Source organism: Plecotus auritus (assembly GCF_963455305.1).
Source record: "Plecotus auritus genome assembly, chromosome: 7".
Taxonomy (NCBI): domain Eukaryota; kingdom Metazoa; phylum Chordata; class Mammalia; order Chiroptera; family Vespertilionidae; genus Plecotus; species Plecotus auritus.
In genome coordinates this window covers 63,692,034-63,713,286 of record NC_137774.1, presented here as the reverse complement: position 1 = coordinate 63,713,286, position 21,253 = coordinate 63,692,034, and the positions used below count along the sequence as shown (strand labels likewise).

General features: G+C 40.6%; 1 protein-coding gene across 9 annotated transcripts in view; it reads right to left on the bottom strand.

The window, feature by feature from the left end:
* Window positions 1–21,253, bottom strand: part of TNRC6A (trinucleotide repeat containing adaptor 6A) — a 195,118-nt gene that overhangs the window by 56,847 nt on the left and 117,018 nt on the right. For 6 of the 9 annotated variants that reach the window (XM_080681714.1, XM_080681710.1, XM_080681716.1 and 3 more), the window contains 2 exons: window positions 17,063–17,150; window positions 7,030–7,051 (listed from right to left, as the gene is read on the bottom strand). The exons of 1 other annotated variant lie outside the window; for it this stretch is intronic. In XM_080681714.1, coding sequence (XP_080537840.1) covers window positions 7,030–7,051; window positions 17,063–17,122 — 82 coding nt within the window. In that variant the 5' untranslated portion in view covers window positions 17,123–17,150. Of the gene's footprint in view, window positions 1–7,029; window positions 7,052–17,062; window positions 19,903–21,253 lie in introns of those variants that run through there. 2 more of the 9 variants (XM_080681718.1, XM_080681712.1) reach the window with 2 other exon arrangements.

Here is a 21,253-nt window from a genome sequence, read left to right as displayed (position 1 = left end):
TTGCACCTTCCTTAGAATTGGAGCAAGGCATTTCACACTTAACTAGCAGTCAGGTGTTTTGCTCTATACGGTATACATTTTTTACAGAGGCCTGAAGCATGGAGAAAGCTGTTAGAATCAGTTTTTTGCTTGGTCCTCAAAACTCCTATTCTTTTTCATCAACACTCAAAGGTGCAAGAAACAATTTAAGAGTTTTTTCTAACGATTCCTGAAAAGCCAACCATCTCACACATGAAAAAGTTGTCATATCCTCCCGGTTCATAAAATTATGCTGGTGATACAATTCTTTATTTATCTGTGCTAAATCAGAAGGGAAATACTACAAAACCTAAGATTTTTCTGGAATATTTTTAAAAGATGCCTTGTTTTAATTCATTTGTTGAATATTATTAAAACACTAGAGGCCCAGTGCACGAAAATTCGTGCACTGGGGGGGGGGGGGGTGGCGGCGGGGGAGGGCTCTCAGCCTGGCCTGTACCCTCGCAGTCCGGGAGCCCTCAGGGGATGTCCAACTGACGGCTTAGGCCCGCGGGGAGCAGTCTGGCCTTCATCTGCGGGAGGTGACCGGCAGGTCAATTGGGGAACAGCACGGGCTGACGAGTGGCCAGCCCCGCCCCCTGATCGCCCCTTTACCGCCGGTTGCTGCCACCGCCCCGATGGCCGTCCCCTCCCTCTGCCTGCTGGCACCTGCCTTGGCTGGCCTGGCACCGCCTGCTCGCTGGCCCTGCCCTCCGCTGACCAGTCGTTCTGCTGTTTGGTTGATTTGCATATTCAGCTTTTATTATATAGGACTAGTGGCCAGGTGCACGAAATTTGTGCATGGGGGAAGGGGAGGGAGAGGTGTCCCTCAGCCTGGCCTGCACCCTCTCCAATCTGGTAGCCCTCTCGTAATCAGGGACCACTGGCTCACCTGCCTGCCTCACCTGCTCGCCTGCCTTGTCTGCCTGATTGCCCCTAACCACCCTGCCTATCGGCCTTCTCGCCCCCAACTGCCTGCCGCCCCCCACCGCTGGCCTTCTCACCCCCAACTGCCCACCCCCCGCTGACCTGATCACCTCCAACTGCCCTCCCCCACTGGCCTCATGGCCCCCAACTGCCCTCCCCTGCCGGCCTCATGGTCCCCAACTGCCCTCATGGCCCCAATTGCCCTCCCTGGCCAGTCTCCTGGTCTAATTAGCATATTACCCTTTTATTAGTATAGAAGATGGGCAATGGTGTAACCTTCCTATTTTGCCTTCCATTAAACTACAGGATTGTTTTCAAAGAAAAAGAAACAGTAAAGCCCAGTAGAGTTTGTTACTTAACTTTCCTTGGCCTTGACTTTACCTATAAATGGTGATACTATTATTGCTGGAGGGATTAAATGCAGATGTATACCATTTCTAGTACACATTGATGAAGCCCCACTCACACTTTAGTTTTTAAATATCCAATGCACAAATCTCAGAATTCCCAGCCTGCTGCTGTGGCCCCTCCCCTGGTTCCCAAATATTTCCCAAAATTCAATAAAAAGGATTACTCCTTTATTTTTATTTACTTCAGAGAGGAAGGGAGAGGGATAGAAACATCAATGATGAGAGAGAATCATTGTTTGCCTGCCTCCTGCACGCCCCCTACTGGAGATTGAGCCCACAACCTGGACATGTGCCCTTGACCAGAATCAAACCCAGGACCCTTCAATCCACAGGTCAAAACTCTATCCACTGAGCCAAACCAGCTAAGGCAAAAAGGATTACTCTTAAGACATTAAACCAGGGGTGGGCAAACTTTTTGACTCGAGGGCCACAATGGGTTCTTAAACTGGACCGGAGGGCCGGAACAAAAGCATGGATGGAGTGTTTGTGTGAACAAATATAAATTCAAAGTAAAGGAGCGGAGGGGAGAGCAAGAGAACCCTCCGCTCTTTTGGCTCCGCGGGCCAGATAGAACAGCCGAATGGGCCAGATCCCGTAGTTTGCCCACAGCTGCATTAAGCTGTAGGACCCTGTTCCAGTACATATTCTGAATCACTGGTCCCCATTTGTTTATTTTTTTTAATGTTTTAAAATTGATTTTAGAAAGAAGAAGGGGGTCAGGGGAGGAAGAGAGGGGAGGGCAAAGGAAGGGAGGAGAGGAGGGAAGCAAAAGAGAAACATGGATTGGTTGTCTTCCGAATGTGCCCTGACCGGGATTCAAACCTGCTACCTCCTTTTGTGCATAGGATGATGCTCCAACCAACCAACCAACCAACCAACCAACCAACCGATCTACACCGGCCAGGGCCCACTTGTTATTAGTAATTAAATGTTTAGAATATTTTCCTCAACTAAATGGAGTATACAAAGCACAGTGAAATGCACACAGTAAGTACGCAGTTAGATGTCAGGATGTCTCCAAAACGATTTAACATGTATTTTGATCACTTCCTAGATCAACGGATTTAAGCAATAGGATTGTGTTTGATTTAAAAAACTGTAAGGGTGGAATTAAGAATAATGGTTTCCAACTGTGGCAGGAACAAAAATGTGTTTTAAATATTGATTCAATTTTCATGCGTTTTTAATCCAGAATGAGAACAGCAGTAATAAACTATGCTTCCCCATGTGACCACCAGAAAACAAAACAAATCTGTTTTTCTCTATTCCTGCTTCTATCCCAGGTTCCCCTCTCCTCCTTTAGGGGCTCTGAGTGTGTTCATCACTGAAATATAGCTTGCTTATGAAGTCACCTAAAGAAAGCACTGGAATGACAGATTCATAGGTAGAGAGATAAATAAATATTAGCTATCAAAAATTACCAGTGCACTTTTTTTTACATAAATCTGCATGTATGTATGTATGTTTAGAGAGAAGAAGGAAGGGCAGGAGAGAGAAAAAAATAGACTGGGAGATCCAGCCCACAACCCGGGCATGTGCCATGACTGGGAATGGAACCTGCCACCTTTTGGTGCATGGGACAATGCTATAACCAACTGAGCCACAGCAGCAAAGGCAGCAGTGTATGTTCTTTTGTAAGAAATGTACAATCAGCATGCTTCCAAAATAAGAACTAAAAACCTGTTTGTTTGTTTTTAAATGATCTTTATTCTTCACCAAGTTTCCAAGGACAGTCTGAATTCCCAGCCTGCTGCCGTGGCTCCTCCTCTGGGTCCCAAACATTCCCCAAAATTCAATAAAAAGGATTACTCCTTTTTTAATTTCAGAAGGAGAGGGGGAGGGAGAGAGATAGAAACATCCATGATGAGAGAGAATCATTGACTGGCTGTCTCTTGCACGCCCCCTGCTGGGGATTGAGCCAGCAACCCAGGCATGTGCCCTACATGATAAAGGCCACAGGGTGTGTTATAAGTTTATCCATCTATTCCTGTACCTCAATGTAAATTTTTCAACACTTCACTCCCCTGATGTTTCAAGGAAATAATCATAATATACAATTTTTTAAAATTGTTATTTATTGATTTGAGAGAGAGAGAGAGAGAGAGAGAGAGAGAGAGAGGGGAAGGGCAGAAACATGGATTTGTTGTTCCACTTATTTATGAATTCATTATTTGATTCTTGTATGTGCCCTGACCGGGGATCGAACCTAGCAACCTTGGCATGTCGGGATGACGCTCTAAAAACTAAGCTACACGGCCAGGGCCATAATATATATATTTTTTAAAATATTTCAAATAGTCAAACATTCAACTATTCATGCTCTTTACAGTTTTCCACAAGGTAAAAATAAAACGTTCAAGAATTTCATTGCCACTTATTATACTAGTCCATGCTTTTATTAGGTGAACCATGTATCCATTGCACCAAGAAATAAACATCTAGTTATCTACACATAAGAAAGCTGGTCAAGAATTTAATTTATAACACTTGACAAAAATCCAACTTTCATATAAACAGCTGAACCACTGAGCGGCAGCAACATTAGTGGATGTTACTTAACAGAAAATGGCAGCAGCCTTAGGAAGAACCAGCTCATTACCGCAGAATCCCACAGGGGTGCTCGGCTAACTAAGTTATGCTCAGTTTGACTCTCAACAATCAAGAAGGCTCTAGAGCTATGCAGACCAATAAAATTAAAATTCTGCTCCTCGGCCACATTTCAAGGACTCAGTAGCCACATGTGACTAACCTTGGGCTTTATATAGACTTTCTAACACAGAAAGACAAAAAATGATGCTGACAGTACAAACTGCAATAAAAACTGCAATTTTGGATTGGGGGGGGTGTCTCCTGTTTTTTTAATGCTGGCAATAAAAAATTTAAAGGATAATAATACAAACACCCTATGGAGACCAGAGGAGTTTGGGAAGACACGGCAACTAAATGTATCATGCATCTTGCAATGAATCCCAGAAGAAGAAAGACATTAATGGAAGAAATGGAGAAATCTAAATCAAGTCTGGAGTTCAGTTAGTACCACTGTTGGTTTCTTAGTTTTGACAAATGTACCACAGAAATGGAAGATGTCAATAATTGAAAAATTGGGTGAAGTGTATATGGGACACTCTGTAGTATCTTTTCAACTTTTCTGTAAATCACAAATTATCCCAAAATACAGAGTTTAGTAAACACCACCAACAGCTATGGGCCAAACCTGTCCCACGAGTTTCCAGCTGGTAATCTCTAATTCCCAAACCATAAGCACCACATAGGCATTACACAGAACACAAAGGTCAGCAATACACCTGCATGAATTGGAACAAACACGACCAATTATGAAGGTAGCTGCTATCAATGTAAAGATGAGTGAGTAAAAGAGCAGGCAAAACAACACATTGCATTCTGAGCCTAACATTCTCTGGAGATTCAAACCTGTTCATATTTGATGTATGGATCTAAAAGGATGACTTATATTTGGAAAGGACACAAACAATAGGTACTGAAAGGTTATGTTGGAGAAACAAATATCCATGGGATATCCAGTCAAAAATCCAAGAGAGAACATAATCAAGTGCCCCAAAGTTAAGACACATCATCACATCCTAAGAAATCAGAAAAGGAGGAACAAATGGCAGTTGGGGCGATGGATTGAAAGATAAACTCTGAGACGGTTAGAAAGGCTAAACGGCATCCTTGGCTGAGAAGACTGCTCTGAAAAGTGTAAGGAAGTGATGGAAACAGGTTGGTTAGACCATGGGAAGTCAGATTAAAGAGGGCCTTGAGAGCCAACCAGGGGAGTCTGGTCTTCAAGCAAAGAGCAAGGGACAACTTAAGAGTGGTGTGAGGAGAGTGGAGTTTTAAGAAAATTTGCTCACATTCCTACTAAAGTAATGTGACAACAGTTCCTCCCAACATCATTCTACATCCCTGCAACGTTCTCAGACATCCAGGTTCAAAGCCATATATTACCTTCAATCCTTCTTCTGATCTCACCAGTTGTTGTTTATGCCTCACACATCTGTGATCCATCCTCTACCCCTACTGCCAAGACCGCAGCTGAGATCTTCGTTACCCTTTCTACACCTTCTCTACCCTCTGGTATTGCTTTTATTGGTGACGCTGAACACTACTGACAAAGAAATGTTCCTAAAGCACAGCTTATAACCATGACCTCTAAATGCAGAAACCTTTGCTGGCTCTCCACTCTCTAACCAGCATAAGCACTCATCTGCCTACCTCCAGGCCTATATTCTGCCACTTCCCAGCACCCCTATAATCACTCCCTAAATATTCCCTTGTCTTGTCCACCTGCCTCCTCTGCTCCAAGTGCCTTTCTTTTTCTCAGCTCCATCTTTCAGCCAACACTCTCCATTCACAATGATTGAAAGCTTTAAAGATGGAACAAAAAACAGCAACCATGTCACTCCTCTTAAACTCTTCAGTGGCTCCTAGCTGCCTATAAAAGTCCCATCTTGGTACACACAGGATATGAAGTTCTCTTTTACCTGACCCCTACCTATCTCTTCAGAGAAACCCTTCCAACCTGTCCACTTATCACTGGGTATTTAATGTTCTAGAATTCCACCACTATGCATAATATCACATTGTTGCCTATCTTTTGCCTTCGTCACGCTGATCCCTCTGCCTTTTCATTCTTCTTCTTTTTTTTTTTTTTTTTTTGGACTGGCTCCTTTATCTTTTAAGTCATAATCTCAAGGTCTTCCTCAAGGAGGCCTTCCTTAATCCACTGTGCTAAGGTAATTATTACCCTTCTAGACTCCAGGACAACTCAGACATTTTTACTTTAACCAAATCACATCATATTATATATCATGTTTGGGTATGCCCTTCTATTGCCACTTTCTCCAATAAAATATAAGCTACAAATATTTTTTGTTCACTCTTATACAACTGTACCTAATAAATGTTACCTTCACCAACACTGACCTCAAATTAAAATAGGCAATACTGACTGTATACCAACCAAATGCACAGATCATACTTTTGCTACAGCTCAAAGTAAAAATTCAGAATCTTTAGGCCTAATAAGTTCAGCATCTGAGAGACCTAATAAGTTCAGCATCTGAGAGCCCTACACATTTCATTAGCAAGTAAATCAACTGGGAGGGTGAAGAATTCCTGATTTAGGATCTGAGAGGAAGTCAGTTCCTGTTACCTTACCTCCCTGAAGTATTTTGCCTGCTATATACTGGGAGCTGTTCAACCTGGTACAAATGACCATAAGATTAGCAATCTCCTATCTTCAGTGATAATACAGAGTGAATGTCAGGTCTGCCTACAGGAAGGAGTGGGGCACAATGTATACAGAGAACAAGAAATAAAGCAAGGGACGAGGTGAGTCCTAGAGGTAGCCCCAGATAAGACTTTTGATGGAAGACAGAAGGAAAGGTACCTGTGCTCACATACTTAAACCAAGTAAGTTTGTTAGGAAGTGGTGTTCATCTTCAGAGACAGCTGTAAAATAGGTCCTGAGGCAGTTTATTCTAAAAGTGTAATATCCATCACAATAAAACACAAACCCCAAAGGATAACTCCAATGTGATGCCTCTGAAGAAGTTTGCCCCCACCCTTCTGATTCTTTCATTTGTGTCTCTCTCCCACCCGAGGTGAATAAAAATAAAATAAAAAAGAATAAAAATAGCTTTAAACGTACCTTTGATTTTTTGTTCAGTGGCCTAAAATAAAAACAAATAAAAAACAATGTAAATATGAAACTGAAAGAAATGGATTGTTATGATAAAATGCTAATAGATTACTATTATATAAGACATATACACTTTTATAAGGAATTTGTCATTTAGGTGAAATACATTGGAAAAGATATGCAAAGACAGCATGCTTTTCCCAGAGATGTGCCCGATTGTCTCTGATACAATGTTTATTAATAAAATTAAAAAAAAATGTTTCTGTAGATGCAATGCAGAGAAGACACTGTATGACAATGTACAATAAAAAATGGGACTGCATTTATCACTTAATTTTTAAATGATTTTTATATAATCGTCACCTTTCCATTAATGCATCTAATGAGGTCTGCATGTTTAAATGGCTTAAAAAATTGTTTTCAAATGATAAAAAATGAATTAAGTTTTCTGAAAGAAAAGTTGAAGATAAGACTTTAGCCAAATTAGTAATAATTAGGCTGCTATTACAGTTAAACATAGTTAACTTTTGAGTATTTTTGATTGGGAAAAATTTTCAAATACATGTCACTTCTGACATATCTGACAATTCATTAAAATATCCATGTTCAGAAGGTAAACTCACATGGACATGAGCCCTGTTTTCCATGCCTACCCTACTTCCACTGTCTGTGACACAGCAGGGAGAGGGGCTCTGGCACTATGCAGATTCCTTACCATGGCTCAAAAGAGAGAACTGATTATACGCAGAGGCCACAGCAAAAATCAACTTTTTTTTTTTTTTTTATTAAGACCAATTGTATGGGAGTCCTAAAAATAAAAGCTACAAGGATGGGCAGGGAAGCGAGGAAAGACTGAATTGTAATGGATAACCAGAAATTATTTCTAAGTGAAGCATTTCTTAATTGCCTGCCATGGGGCTTGATTTGATAATTCACATTTGCTTTGTCATATAAAATTACTGTTAACAAAAATACCAATTTTTAACCATATCATTATAGAGTTATATGGTAAAGAACTACATGGCAATTACCTTAATATTGAAGACACACCAAACATTATCTTTCTCCTCGGAGAGCCAGAACCAATCCAGGTTTTGATGTGCAGTTTTAGAGCATTAGTGATATGTTAAATAATGGAGGCCCATCTTTTACTTTATATGGATCAAGTATTTTTTAAAAATTTATGGAAAGACAATGGCAAAAGATGAGTCAATTAGCATGAACACTTATTTCTGGAGAAACTGTTTTAAAAATCTAGCAGTAGTAAAATAGTCTTATTATAGAGAACTCGGTGTATAAACACTTTGAAATATAGAAGTGTCACATCAAACAATAACATACATAGTTTTCTAAAGCCAAAAATTTAGCATAAAAATTATTTTACAAGTTGAAAATCTTTTTTTGTAACTCTCCCATCTCTTCCATAATTTACTTTCAAAGGAAACTAAGTTACAGTACATAGAACCATGACCACATTACTAAATTCCAAGATATATAGTGCTGCTCCTCTAGACCAAGGACACCTAGTCTGCAACTCCTTTGGAACAGCTCCATGTTGCTTCAGAACAATGATCAATCTCATTCAGTTGCCTGTCATCTACAGAGAATGGCAACAAAGAGACACCTGGAGGTGTCTGCCCATCAGAACACTGATTAATATAGTGAAGAAATCTAAGTCATGGAATCCAAGCACTCCTAACTGACGAGAAAATGGAACTGATAGGGTTCCATTTCTTTAAAACAGATTTTTGTGAACTGATCCAGGACCTAGCATATTACTCAAACTTTTTGAGTGTTTGTCTGCACTGTTTAAAATGGTAGCCACTATTTGGATGTGGCTGCTGGCCACTGAAAAATAGCTAGTCCAAATTCATTTGTATAAAATACATAGCAGATTCCTATTATTTAGTATTAAAAAAGGAAACTATTTCAATACTTTATACTGATTAGATGTTAATATTTTGGTTATATATTGGGTTACATAGAACATATTAAAACTAATTTCAACTGTTTCTTTTTGATTTGTAAATGACCTTGTCATTTAAACTTTCTCAGTCTCAGCTTCCTAATTCCTCAAATGTAAGGGGGTAAATCTGTACCATCTGCCTTTCAGGGCTATTATGAGGCTTAAATAAAATATGAAAGCATCTTTGGTTGAAAAGTACGCAATACTATTCAAACGTGAGGTGTTGCTATACAGATCCTCTTACGAAACAGAATTAAAGAATTCTGAAAAGTCTAGAAGAATATTTCCATTTTGAATACATTTTTCTTCCTTAAGCAAGCAAGCAAGCAAGCAAACAAACCTGAACTGTGATTCCACAAGTAATTATCACAACTGCCTCAATTCATTAATGAAGGCATTAGACAGGGGGCATTAGATAGGTGTTTTCTTTCTGTTGGGCTTTGCACCACTTGTCCCAACTCCTCATCCTTAAGCACATTCAGTGGTTAAGAAGTCAGAGCCTGAATTAGACTGCCTGGCTTTGAGTCCTGGCTCTACCACTTACACAGTGACCTTGGTCAAAATTAGTTAACTTCTCTAAAGCTTGGTTTCCTCATCTATAAGACAAGAACAAAAACACATACCTAGTGTGGTATGAGGGTAAAATGATTTAACTCAAATATAGTGCTTAGGACAGTGTCTGGCATACAGAGAACGTTCAAAAGATTATCAGCAGCCACTGCTACCAGCCCCACCTGGCTCAGTCCTTTCTCTCATATTTGCAAATAACCTGACTCAATCTTGCTCCCAGTCCCCAATGTCTTACTTTTTTCTCTCTCTCTAGTCATCTACAAGGTCTTAACAATGCCAGGTATTAGAATAAGGAAATAATAGTTTTTAATTCACCTGTTTTAAATAAGATAATTAGTGGTAAGGGAACTTTTCTATAATTTCTTAGCAAGTAGCACCCAGTTTAGAACCCAGGACTGCTGAACTAAAATGAGTCTAAAAAGAAAAAAAGGAGAAAGAGAATAGTCAGGTGCTGCTTAACAATGGGGATCCATTCTGAGAACTGCGTTGTGAGGTGATATGGTTGTTGTGATCACAAAGGCATTTACGCTAACCTAGATGGTATAGCTTACTGCACACCTAGGCCGTATGGTATAACCTACTGCTTTGCAGGAGACGAAAAATAACTTTTCCTCTACCCTCTGGGTTCTTAACTGAGACATCTGTAATAAATGACAAATTAATAGAAGAAAACCAAAATAGTTTAATAACACATATACCTCCTGGATACATGGGAGAATATCCAGGAAAACTAGGTCTCACCAAAATAGCTGGACCCACCATCTTAAATACCATCTTCAGTAAACATGGAAGATGTTGGGATTGGCGGGAGTCAGTGATGAAGGTCCCAGGAAAAGCATAGTAAACCAGGGTAAGGTGGTTACGTAGTTTTGTCATTATCTTCTCCATTGATAAGAGTTTCTAGAGATAAGGTCATCCCCTCTTCCTCCTACAGGCAGGGAGACACACACCCTGGCAAATGGAGATTTCCCTTATAATGCAGATGTCTGTTACACAGGGTAACTTTAATTGGTTTTCAGAACTTCTCCCACATCTGCTAGTTCTTAAAATAAACTAGCCTAAAATAACGCTTATGCTAAAAAGACATATTTAGGGGTGACAAGTTCTATGCCCCCACAGCTTCTAGACTACGAACCTATACCACATGCTACAATGGTATTTGTGTGCTGCACCATGCTACAACCACGTCACTAGGAGATAGGAATTTTCAGCTCCGGTCTAATCTTATAGGACCACTGTTGTATATGCAGTCAGTTATTGAACCAAACATCATTATGCAGCATCTGATTGTAGGAAGCTAAAATAAGGGGCAGGACCATAAGGGGACACCCTAGATGAGTGCAATGCTCCACCTAGCTTACTGAAAAAAAAGAAACAAAACAAAACAACCCTGCTACTTAGACTGCTGAATATGATCCCCAGTCTCAGAACAAAATGGTCTTTGGGAGACATGAAAAGTAAACACTAAAATTTCCAAAAGAGAATGAAGTCTCATTTAAATTCAAATAGAGAACATTTGAATCCACAAAGCCTATAAAAATCCCTTCAGCTTTTAATACAGTAACAAAACTGTCTCAATTAAAATAAGATCCCAATTTGTATTGTTGCGTCCCTCCAGCCCTCAACAATTAAATGCTTTCTAGGAACTACAATTACAAACTTAAAGTAAAGGTTATACTAAGTTATCCCTTCTATAATTAACCCATTTCTCAACCTCCTTTTTCCTCCTTACTGCATATTCAAGATTCCTTCTAGAAATTTCTTTTAAGAACAGAACCTGGGTATAAATATATGGTAACAACTTATTGCTACAATTGTTTCCCCCTTTTTAAGTACAGAAACTATATTTTCAATGCTATGCCAAATTATTTTCTAAGTCTTAGAATCAGAAGATAAGTAAATAGCCATACATCTTAGATGTAAAATAGGCTTTTGAAAAAAAAAATTTTTTTTAAAACAAAGTTATCTCTACTCATAGAGATGTACTAGGGCTGGAACATAATAAAAATGTAATTTTTGTGTAATTTTTCTTTAAGGAGGAATTTAAATAAATTTCTATTTAAATAAAAGACAAAATAAGAAAAACGATCATAATAAAAACACTGCAGTGAGCCTTGTTGGTGTCTGATTATTTATATAAGGAGTTGTGTTATCTGGTATTTTGTTTAAAAATATAACCTGTGGTCTGAAGTTAATTTTCTTTAAATGACTAGAACGGCTACTAGAAACTATGTTTTCTGTATCTGTGGCATAAAGACCTTTTAAATGCTTTATAAAAGTGACTGTAATATATTATTTCCAGCTTTAAAGTTCACCTTGAGATTGTGAAAATAAGGCAAACGTGTAAGAAGGTTCCGTATCGAAGAATAAAGCCATGGGACCAAGTTCTGGAAAAGCACCAGCTGAGCAAGTAGAAGATTTCAATCGCATCCCTATTTTCATCACCCTGATGAAACCATGGCAGCCACTTAACTAATTTTAATGCCTGAGTTCCTTACATATATAGAGTGGATTAGAACATATAGTATCTGAAGTCTTTTTCAGAAATGAAATACAAAAAAAATTTTTTTTAAGTGTACACAGATTGCATGAAACAAGCAAATTGCTTTTCCTTTAGTGAATTCCAACATTTATATAATGGGCCCGCCTACCTGGCTTATGTAGATGTCTGTCTGTCACCTACCTGGATACACCTGCTTATTCCTACAACAGACAAGCTCGAAGAAACTTGTCCAGAAACTCCTATGACTCACAATTTTTCATATGGGCTTTAAGTGTACCCCCTTGAGGATTTTTGCTTTGCTTTGTTTTTCATATTTATTTGGTAACAGCCTATAGAAATACCAGCTGTCCTCACTTCACCAACAGGTTGTATTTAAATTCAGTTGTAAGCTGGTTATTTGGAATTTGAAGAACAGCCTCACTCTAGTGGGAGTCTAGCCTACTCTCCTATTATAGGAGAGGTCTTAGCCTTTCCTTTATATTGTGTTCAATGACTAGGTATGACTGTGTCTTTGGGACATACAGAATACCCTACCAATGCTGAAGGTCTGGCCAAAGAAGGAAACACTCACCATATTAAGCCTCTGATGATGGTTCTAGTAGGACATGGTTGAGATGAGAGACTAGAACAGAGGTGGGCAAACTTTTTGACTCGAGGGCCACAATGGGTTCTTAAACTGGACCGGAGGGCCGGAACAAAAGCATGGATGGAGTGTTTGGGTGAATAATATAAATTCAAAGTAAAGGAGCGGAGGGGAGAGCAAGAGAACCGGATAGAACAGCCGGATCTGGCCCGCGGGCCGTAGTTTGCCCACGGCTGGGCTAGAACCATACAGTGAGGCAGGGATGAAAGCTATTACTTCAGATCTGGTAAGAAGCCAAATGACCCAAAAATCATCATTTATGTGTTAAAGACACAGGTGATTTACAGACTGGATATGAAAAAAAGTATACTTTAACAACTAGATCCATAATTTGTATGTTACAACTTAAAAATTATACTCACATTACATATTTTACAAACACAACATTCAAAGAAATTCCAGTGAACCTACCTTCCTTTTCTTAGAATTTCCTCACTGAAGTGAGTGAATAGACAAATAAACATGCTTCATTATATAATACCTTAGGCCTCTTTTCTAACCATTTCACATACATCCTGACTTACCAGCTAAATCTTAAGATTCCTTAGAAGCAGGGATTTCAGGTGCTTGCTAAACTAGTGATTCTACATCAATAAATAAATCTTCCTCAACAAATCTATTGTTTCTTACAAGTTCTTTTCATTAAGTAAACTAGAGGCCGGTGCACAAAATTCGTGCACGGATGGGGGGCCTCAGCCCAGCCTGCACCCTCTCCAATATGAGACCCCTCGAGGGGTGGGATCGGGCCTAAACAGGCAGTCGGACATCCCTCTCACAATCCAGGACTGCTGGCTCCCAATTGCTTGCCTGCCTGCCTTCCTGATTGCCCCTAACCGCTGCTGCCTGCCAGCCTAATCACCCCCTAACCACTCTCCTGCCAGCCTGATTGATGCCTAACTGCTCCCCTGCCAGCCTGTTTGCCCCTAATTGCCCTCCCCTGCAGGCCTGGTCCCCCCCAACTGCTCTCCACTGCAGGCCTGGGTCCCCCCCAACTGCCCTTCCCTGCAGGCCCAGTCACCCCCAACTTCCCTCCTCTGCCAGCTGGTCACCCCTAACTGCCCTCCCTTGCAGGCCTGGTACCTCCCAACTGCCCTCCCCTGCTGGCCTGATCGCCCACAACTACCCTCCCTTGCAAGCCTGGTCCCTCCCAACTGCCCTCCCCTGTTGGCCATCTTGTGTCCACATGGGGGCAGAATCTTTGACCACATGGGGGCAGCCATCTTGTGTGTTGGAGTGATGGTCAATCTGCATATTACTCTTTTATTAGATAGGATAGAGGCCTGGTGCATGGGTGGGGGCCAGATGGTTTGCCCTGAAGGGTGTCCCGGATCAGGGTGGGGGTTCCCTTGGGGCGTGGGGTGGCCTGGGCGAGGAGCCTATGGTGGTTTGCAGGCCGGACACGCCCCCCAGCGACACAAGCGGAGGCCCTGGTATCTGGGTTTTATTTATCTTCTACAATTGAAACTTTGTAGCCTGGAGCAGAGCCAAGCCTTCTGCTCACTCTGTGGTGGCAGCCATTTCTGTTGGGATTTATTTATCTTCTATAATTGAAACTTTGTAGCCTTAAGCGGAGGCCAAGGCAGGCCAGGGTGTGCGGAAAGCTTGGTTTCCTCCATCGCCAGGGGCAACCCTAGCCTCCTGCTCTCTCCAGCTCTGTGGCTGCCGCCATTTTCGTTGGGGTTTATCTTCTATCATTGAAACTTTGTAGCATTGAGTGGAGGCCTGAGCCGGCAAGGGCAGGCGGAAAGCTTGGCTTCCTCCATTGCTGGGGAAACCCAAGCCTCCCTCCTGCTCTCTCTGTGGCCGCAGCCATCTTGGTTGGGTTTATTTGCATATTTGCTCCTGATTGGCTGGTGGGCATGGCTTATGGGTGTAGCAGGGGTACGGTCAATTTGCATATTACTCTTTCATTAGATAGGATGGCCTTCACACCATCGAAGAGAGTCTGAAAAATCTTCCCCCAATCTTACTACTTACAGAGGACACAACTTTTTCATAACAAATCCTGAGCAAAGACTGATCAGATTGCAAAGACCATCCTATATCACAGGTCTTTGGCAGAGGCCTATGGCATCATCAAATTCAAGGCCAAAACTCTGTAATACTAATGTAGGTCTTCATAAAAGCAAAGTGGTATAACATGAACTTTCAAAAAGCAGGGATACCTGAACTAGAAACCTATTCCAAACCCTAACTATGACAATAGTGACTCCTGAGAGCAACCAAAAGGCCAATGATAGGAGTCACCTATCATCCCAACCTTAATCCTCCTCCATGGCCATTCCCCGGCTACAGTAAATCCTCACTTAATGTCCTGGACAGGTTCTGAGAACTTCAGGGAAAGCAGTAAAGTGAAACCAATTCACCATAGGCTAATTGATATAAACAAGAGTTAAATTCCCACATCTCATCAACGTTCCTGGATGACCAGTTCTGTGTGTCTTCTAACATAGTTAACTGCTCCCAAAATGTACTCAGCCACTCAATCTAGAACCTAAGAGTCAATCTAGGTTCCTTGCCCTTCATATCCTTTCAAAAATTTCTGTGGATTTTTTTTAATAGTCCCTTCACCAGTATCTCAGCTTCTAGTTTCGAACCTTTCCAATTCAATTCTACAGTTTGCCAAGGTAGACACAATGGCCCAAACCCCTAAAAGAGCTGATAGCTACCACCAACCCTCCCACCCCTAGTTTCATCACCTGACATTTCTACCCTTGGCTCCCTCCCCATTAAAACCCATAGTTTACCAGGAGACTATGGACGCTTTCTTCTGAGGTTAGTCTGCTTGGAATCCTTTTGCATTCTGCTCCTTCTTGACTTGGCTAATTTCTATTCCAAAAAAATTTCCCTGCCCCATGCCCTGTTTCAGGCCCAGTTAAGCCCTTCTCTCCATGCTTCAACAGTTCCCTATCTGCCATAGTTTTGTATCCTATGTTTTTCCCTATTAAATAATGTGAAGATATGCCTGGCTGGTGTGGCTTTGTGGTTGAGCGTCAACCTATGAACCAGGAGGTCACAGTTCGATTCCCAGCCAGGGCACATGTCCAGGTTATGGGCTTGATCTCCAGTGGGGGGCGTGCAAGAAGCAGTCGATCGATCCATGATTCTCTCTCATCATTAATGTTTCTATCTCTCCCGCTCTCCCTTCCTCTCTGAAATCAATAAAATATTTTTTAAATAAAATATTTTTTTAAAATGTGGAGATATGTTGCTATTAGTATATATCCTGTTCCTAGCACAGTGCCTGGCACAAGAGTTATGCATATATCAAAAAGTCATAATTTTTCATTAGAATACAAAAATGGAATAGCAATTTCACTGGGTCTTTCAGAACATGTTAAGGGCCTTGCAACCTTGATACTGTAAACGAGAGCCAGCTTAGTTAACTGTCATAAGCCTGTAGTATTAATTTGTAAAAATTTTTGTAATTATGAATATAATCTTTTATTTTTTGTAATTTGTATTGCTTTGATTACAGTTTCTGATGATGTATTGGCTAGAGAGCTTTTGCAGCAAATTATCTTAGATTTATTTAAAATATCCTAATATAAACTGCAAATTTTAAAAATCAGTCCAGGTACTAAATAAAAAGTAAAAAAGAAATTGACACTTTATTTCCTATTATGTGCATTAATGTCTCCCTTATTACCATATTCATGTATTATTTTTTTTTCAATTGTGTATTACTATGTGTATTACACCAGTGGTCGGCAAACTGTGGCTCGCGAGCCACATGCGGCTCTTTGGCCCCTTGAGTGTGGCTCTTCCACAAAATACCACGGCCTGGGCGAGTCTATTTTGAAGAAGTGGTGTTAGAAAAAGTTTAAGTTTAAAAAATTTGGCTCTCAAAAGAAATTTCAATCATTGTACTGTTGATATTTGGCTCTGTTGACTAATGAGTTTGCCGACCACTGTATTACACTATCTCATTTAATTTAATTCTCATTTTACAAAACATAAGAAAACTTGGAGGCCCAGAGAGGCTAAATAAAGTTTAAGGCCATACTGTCCTGCATGCTATATGGGAGAGCCAGCTTTCAAACCCCCTCTATGCATCTACCAATTCCATGCTCTTCTCACTTACAAAATGATGGACTATGAAAACCTAGCAACAGCTAATAGGAAGATAAAGACCTTATAAAGCACTTACCTTTGAAAAAAACTATTGGCAAGATTAAATAACTGTATGTTAACTTGTATGCATTTGGCAAGTTACTATACATGCATAGTCAAAGACATTAAACGTTAAAATGAAACTCCTCTGAAGTTAAAACATTAAATCAAATGCTTTAAAAATTCAATAATTTTATTTTTAAATTTATGTTTAAACTGCTTAATATAAAGTTTATACATATACTACCTTCTTTTGAGCAGCTTCCTTCTTTTTCTTGTCGTCTTTTTTCTTTTTCTTTTCTTCCATCAACTGTTCTTCTTCTTGCACTAAATCCCTGAACCATACAGTTGCAATTAACTTTCCCAAAACGTATTAAGAAATAAAAATAATGTTGCATACAGATTCATTTTCATTCTATTAGAAGTACAGACATGGCAAATTATTCTTTTATCATTCACTGAAATAAACACAAAATGCAACCTAAATCTAACTATAGGGCCACCAGACAGTCCTTTTTTTTTTTTAGTAAACCACATGTAGTAGAGGTTTTATCTTAATACTAGAGGCCCGGTGCACAAAATTCGTGCATGGGTAGGGTCCCTAGGACTGGCCTGTGATCAAGGCCAATCAGGGCCTTCTGGCTGCCGGCCAGGGACTTCCTTCGCTCCGCACCACCCCTTGGTGGCCAGCGCATGTCATAGTGAGCGATCGAACTCCCGGTCTTCCAGTTGAACTCCCAAGGGGACACTTTGCATATTAGGCGCATATATATATATCACTTCAAGGAAGACCACCTAAAATTAGCAAATGTTACATGGAAAACAATTCAAGAATGTAAACATCACATGAGCCAGAGTTACCTTGTTTCTGGCCCCACTTATAAATTACTACTAGCTAATGGCAATGCCTGGAACTGCACCAGAATCCTCTCCTGCCTAGGTATTTGGGGTATCTATGGCTATCTTTGCTCTAAAAAGCTTTATAACCATTTTTAAAGTACAAGTTAGTCATACATAGATGATGTATTTCAACATTACAATAACTTCACATTCTATAAGCATTCCAAACTATTCTATAAATACTTGTGAAACAATAATACATTCATTAAGCTTGTTTCAATTCTTAAAATCACAAATACTCAAACTTGTCAAAAGAACCTCTGGCTCAGCATTTCAAAATGATAGACTAGGCAAATGTGCTTGCCTCTTCCTTTCCATTTACCTTACTGAAATGATAGGAGAAAAAAGGTAATAAATCTATTCAGAGCCGAGAAATAAAAGCAAAAGTAGCCCCACCCAAGAATAAACACGGAAGTCCTAAATGAATGTGTGTGCCATCCTCTGGTGGCTCTAGAGAGGCTCCAAGGTCAGAGCTGGAAGAGCAGAAATTGGAATGGAGCAGAAGTGCCTAAGGATTCAAAAGGCTGGGATTCACTCCTCCCAAGCACTTTCCATTCCCATGCCCACTTGGCTAAAGGTGTAGCTGCAATTGAATCCAGCCCAAAACCAAAGAAACCCTTTCTACAGACTCTAAACCTTACATTTTGAACATACTAAATGAAGACTTTACTGAGTAAAGATCTGGCAAAGAAAAGGTGCTTACAAATTAAAAAAAGAAAATAAGAAACTAAACCTTCTTATTGGAAACTACTGCCACTCCCCTCCCTCACACCCTAAAGTGAAGCCTGCCTACCACACCTAGAGCTCAGCATCAGCCCTCCAGTTTGAGGGAGGAGCCTACTGGGTAATAAAAGTTAACCAAAGTTAAGGGGTACACACTCCAGTAACCTACACTAATGCCATACAGTCTACACAGAGGTGGGGAATCTTTTTTCTGCCAAGGGCCATTTGGATATTTAAACATCATTCATGAACCATGCAAAATTATCAATGTGAAAATTAGCCTGCTATATTTGGTCAAACATTTAATTAACTCACCCCTAATACCTTGGCAGGGCCAGACCAAATGATTTCCGGGCCTTATGGTATACTTCCTGTGGGCTGGACGTTCCCCACCCCTGGCCTAGAACCTGAACCTTCACTCATAATATCAACAGACAACTAAAAATCATCAGATACTTGAAAAAAAATCAACACACAAAGACAAAGTACTAAACTCTGCCTTGAGGAAGCTTTCCAGAAGGGACATTATGAATAGAAGGCAGACAAGGGGAGATTCAAGGGATGAGACTAGAAAATAAAACGAGACTGGCAAGTACATGAGAAACTGGAAGGGGTGCTGTGGATGATCTGAAGTGAGATTACACAAAACTCAAGATGGCTCTGCTGATGGAGTAGACAGTGGAGATGCAGGTAGACAATGAACAACTAAATGAGTGACACCACGTATGACTGATGATCATTTATTACAGTGAAGAATTACTGCTAAAATCAGAAGTTGGAGGAAGAGGGTGACTACTTGTTATATTTCGTTGTCCTCTGTCCAGAGCAGAACTGTCATGTGGCTAACAGAGTAGCAAATATATATTGGTGCCAACTGTAACCATGACTCACTCACTCTCAAATTCTGTGTGAGGGAGGTAATGAGAGTGCGCTCACTCTCACTGCTATCCTGGAAAAGTCAAGGATCAAGCCAGCCATAGCATGTGAGAGGAAGAGTACGGTTAGGAAACAAAGTAATTAAATTATATCATTGTCCTGTTACCCATCAAAAGTTCATTACTAACTCTAAATACTTAACTGTCTTCAGTCACAGTTTCTGTATTAAAACTGGGAGTAAATTGCTGTACATATCTACTACATAACATTTTTATAAAGATTAAATGTGAAATGGTTACTTAACATAGTGCCTCTATAGTGCCTCTAGGAAGCATTCAAATGCCTAGTCATGAACTCTTCTCACCAATTCTCAGTGGCACACAAAAATACTGCATTTATTCTACTTTTCTCAAGATTACTCTTAGCATTTATTATGTAGAAAGGGTCAGGAATCTTCAGTATCTGTTCTTTGTGTTCTGGGAGTCATAGGCACATCCTTCTCTAATCTTCTGTGTCACTAATTTTACTCCATAGGATGCTACTTTACTATCTATCTGGAATATTTTCTCCCTTCTCAAACTTCATTTTCAAAGCTTTTTGATGAGGCTTTGTCTCATTGTCTACCTGCATCTCCACTGTCTACTCCATCAGCAGAGCCATCTTGAGTTTTGTGCAAGTATTTTCCTGGCCAAAAATGGTCTCTTTAGTATTTAAAAGAAGTACCATATTTCCTCTCAAGGAAATACTGTAATATCAGCTGCTACTATACTAGTAAGCATAGAGATAAAAATTCTGTTCTTCAAGACCAACTAACCACTTTTCCTACATTTCCTTCAGAAAGCCAACTGGAAATATATATATATAAATACTAGAGGCCTGGTGCACGAAATTCGTGCACTCGGGGGCGGGGGGGGGAGGCCCATTAGCCCGGTGTGCGCCTTCTTGCAGTCCAGGAGACCTTGGGGGATGTCCAACTGACGGCAGTTGGACATCCTTAGAGCTGCCGTGGAGGCGGGAGAGGCTCCCGCCACCACCGCTGCACTTGCCAGCCGTGAGCCCAGCTCATGGCTTCTGGCTGAGCAGCACTCCCCTGTGGGAGCGCAATGACCACCAGGGGGCAGCTCCTGTGTTGAGCATCGGCCCTCTGGTGGTCAGTGCGCATCATAGCGACCAGTTGTTCCGCCGTTCAGTCAATTTGCATATTAGTCTTTTATTATATACAATTCCACCTATCCCCAAACACTTCAGCTTTCAGGATTTAAATGCTAGTAGAGATTCATTTAAGACATATGGCTCTACCATTTTTTAAAAAATATATTTTATTTATTTTTTACAGAGAGGAAGGGAGAGGGTAGAGAGCTAGAGAGAGAAACATCGATCAGCTGCCTCCTGCACACGCCCCATCGGGGATGTGCCCGCAACCAAGGTACATGCCCTTGACTGGAATCGAACCTGGGACCCCCGAGTCCGCAGTCCGACGCTCTATCCACTGAGCCAAACCGGTCAGGGCTGGCTCTACCATTTTAAGGTTAAAAGGAGTAAAGTTGATGGACCTGATAGGTCTAAGTGGTCCATCATATTTGCTTCACAAAGGTAAGATTCCAGTCAGCATTCATTCATCCCCTGAAGATTAGAAGGATACCACAAATTTGCAAATTCTGGACCTAGGAATGAGAATAAAACTCTCAGTGATTAAACTGTTAGTGACTATGCTGGGTACTTTATGTATATTTTCTCATTTGTTTAAAAAATGGTAAGTAAATATATTTCCTTTTTATACACACAAAAAAATTGAACCTCAAAAAGGTTAAGTGACTTGTCTAAAGTCATATATCCAGTACAGGGAGGAGCCAGGGTTCAAATCTGGTTCTCAAATTCATGGTCTATCCTGGGTCCCATGCTGCTAAAAAGCCAGCCTTTGAGCACAGCTTGGACCCTC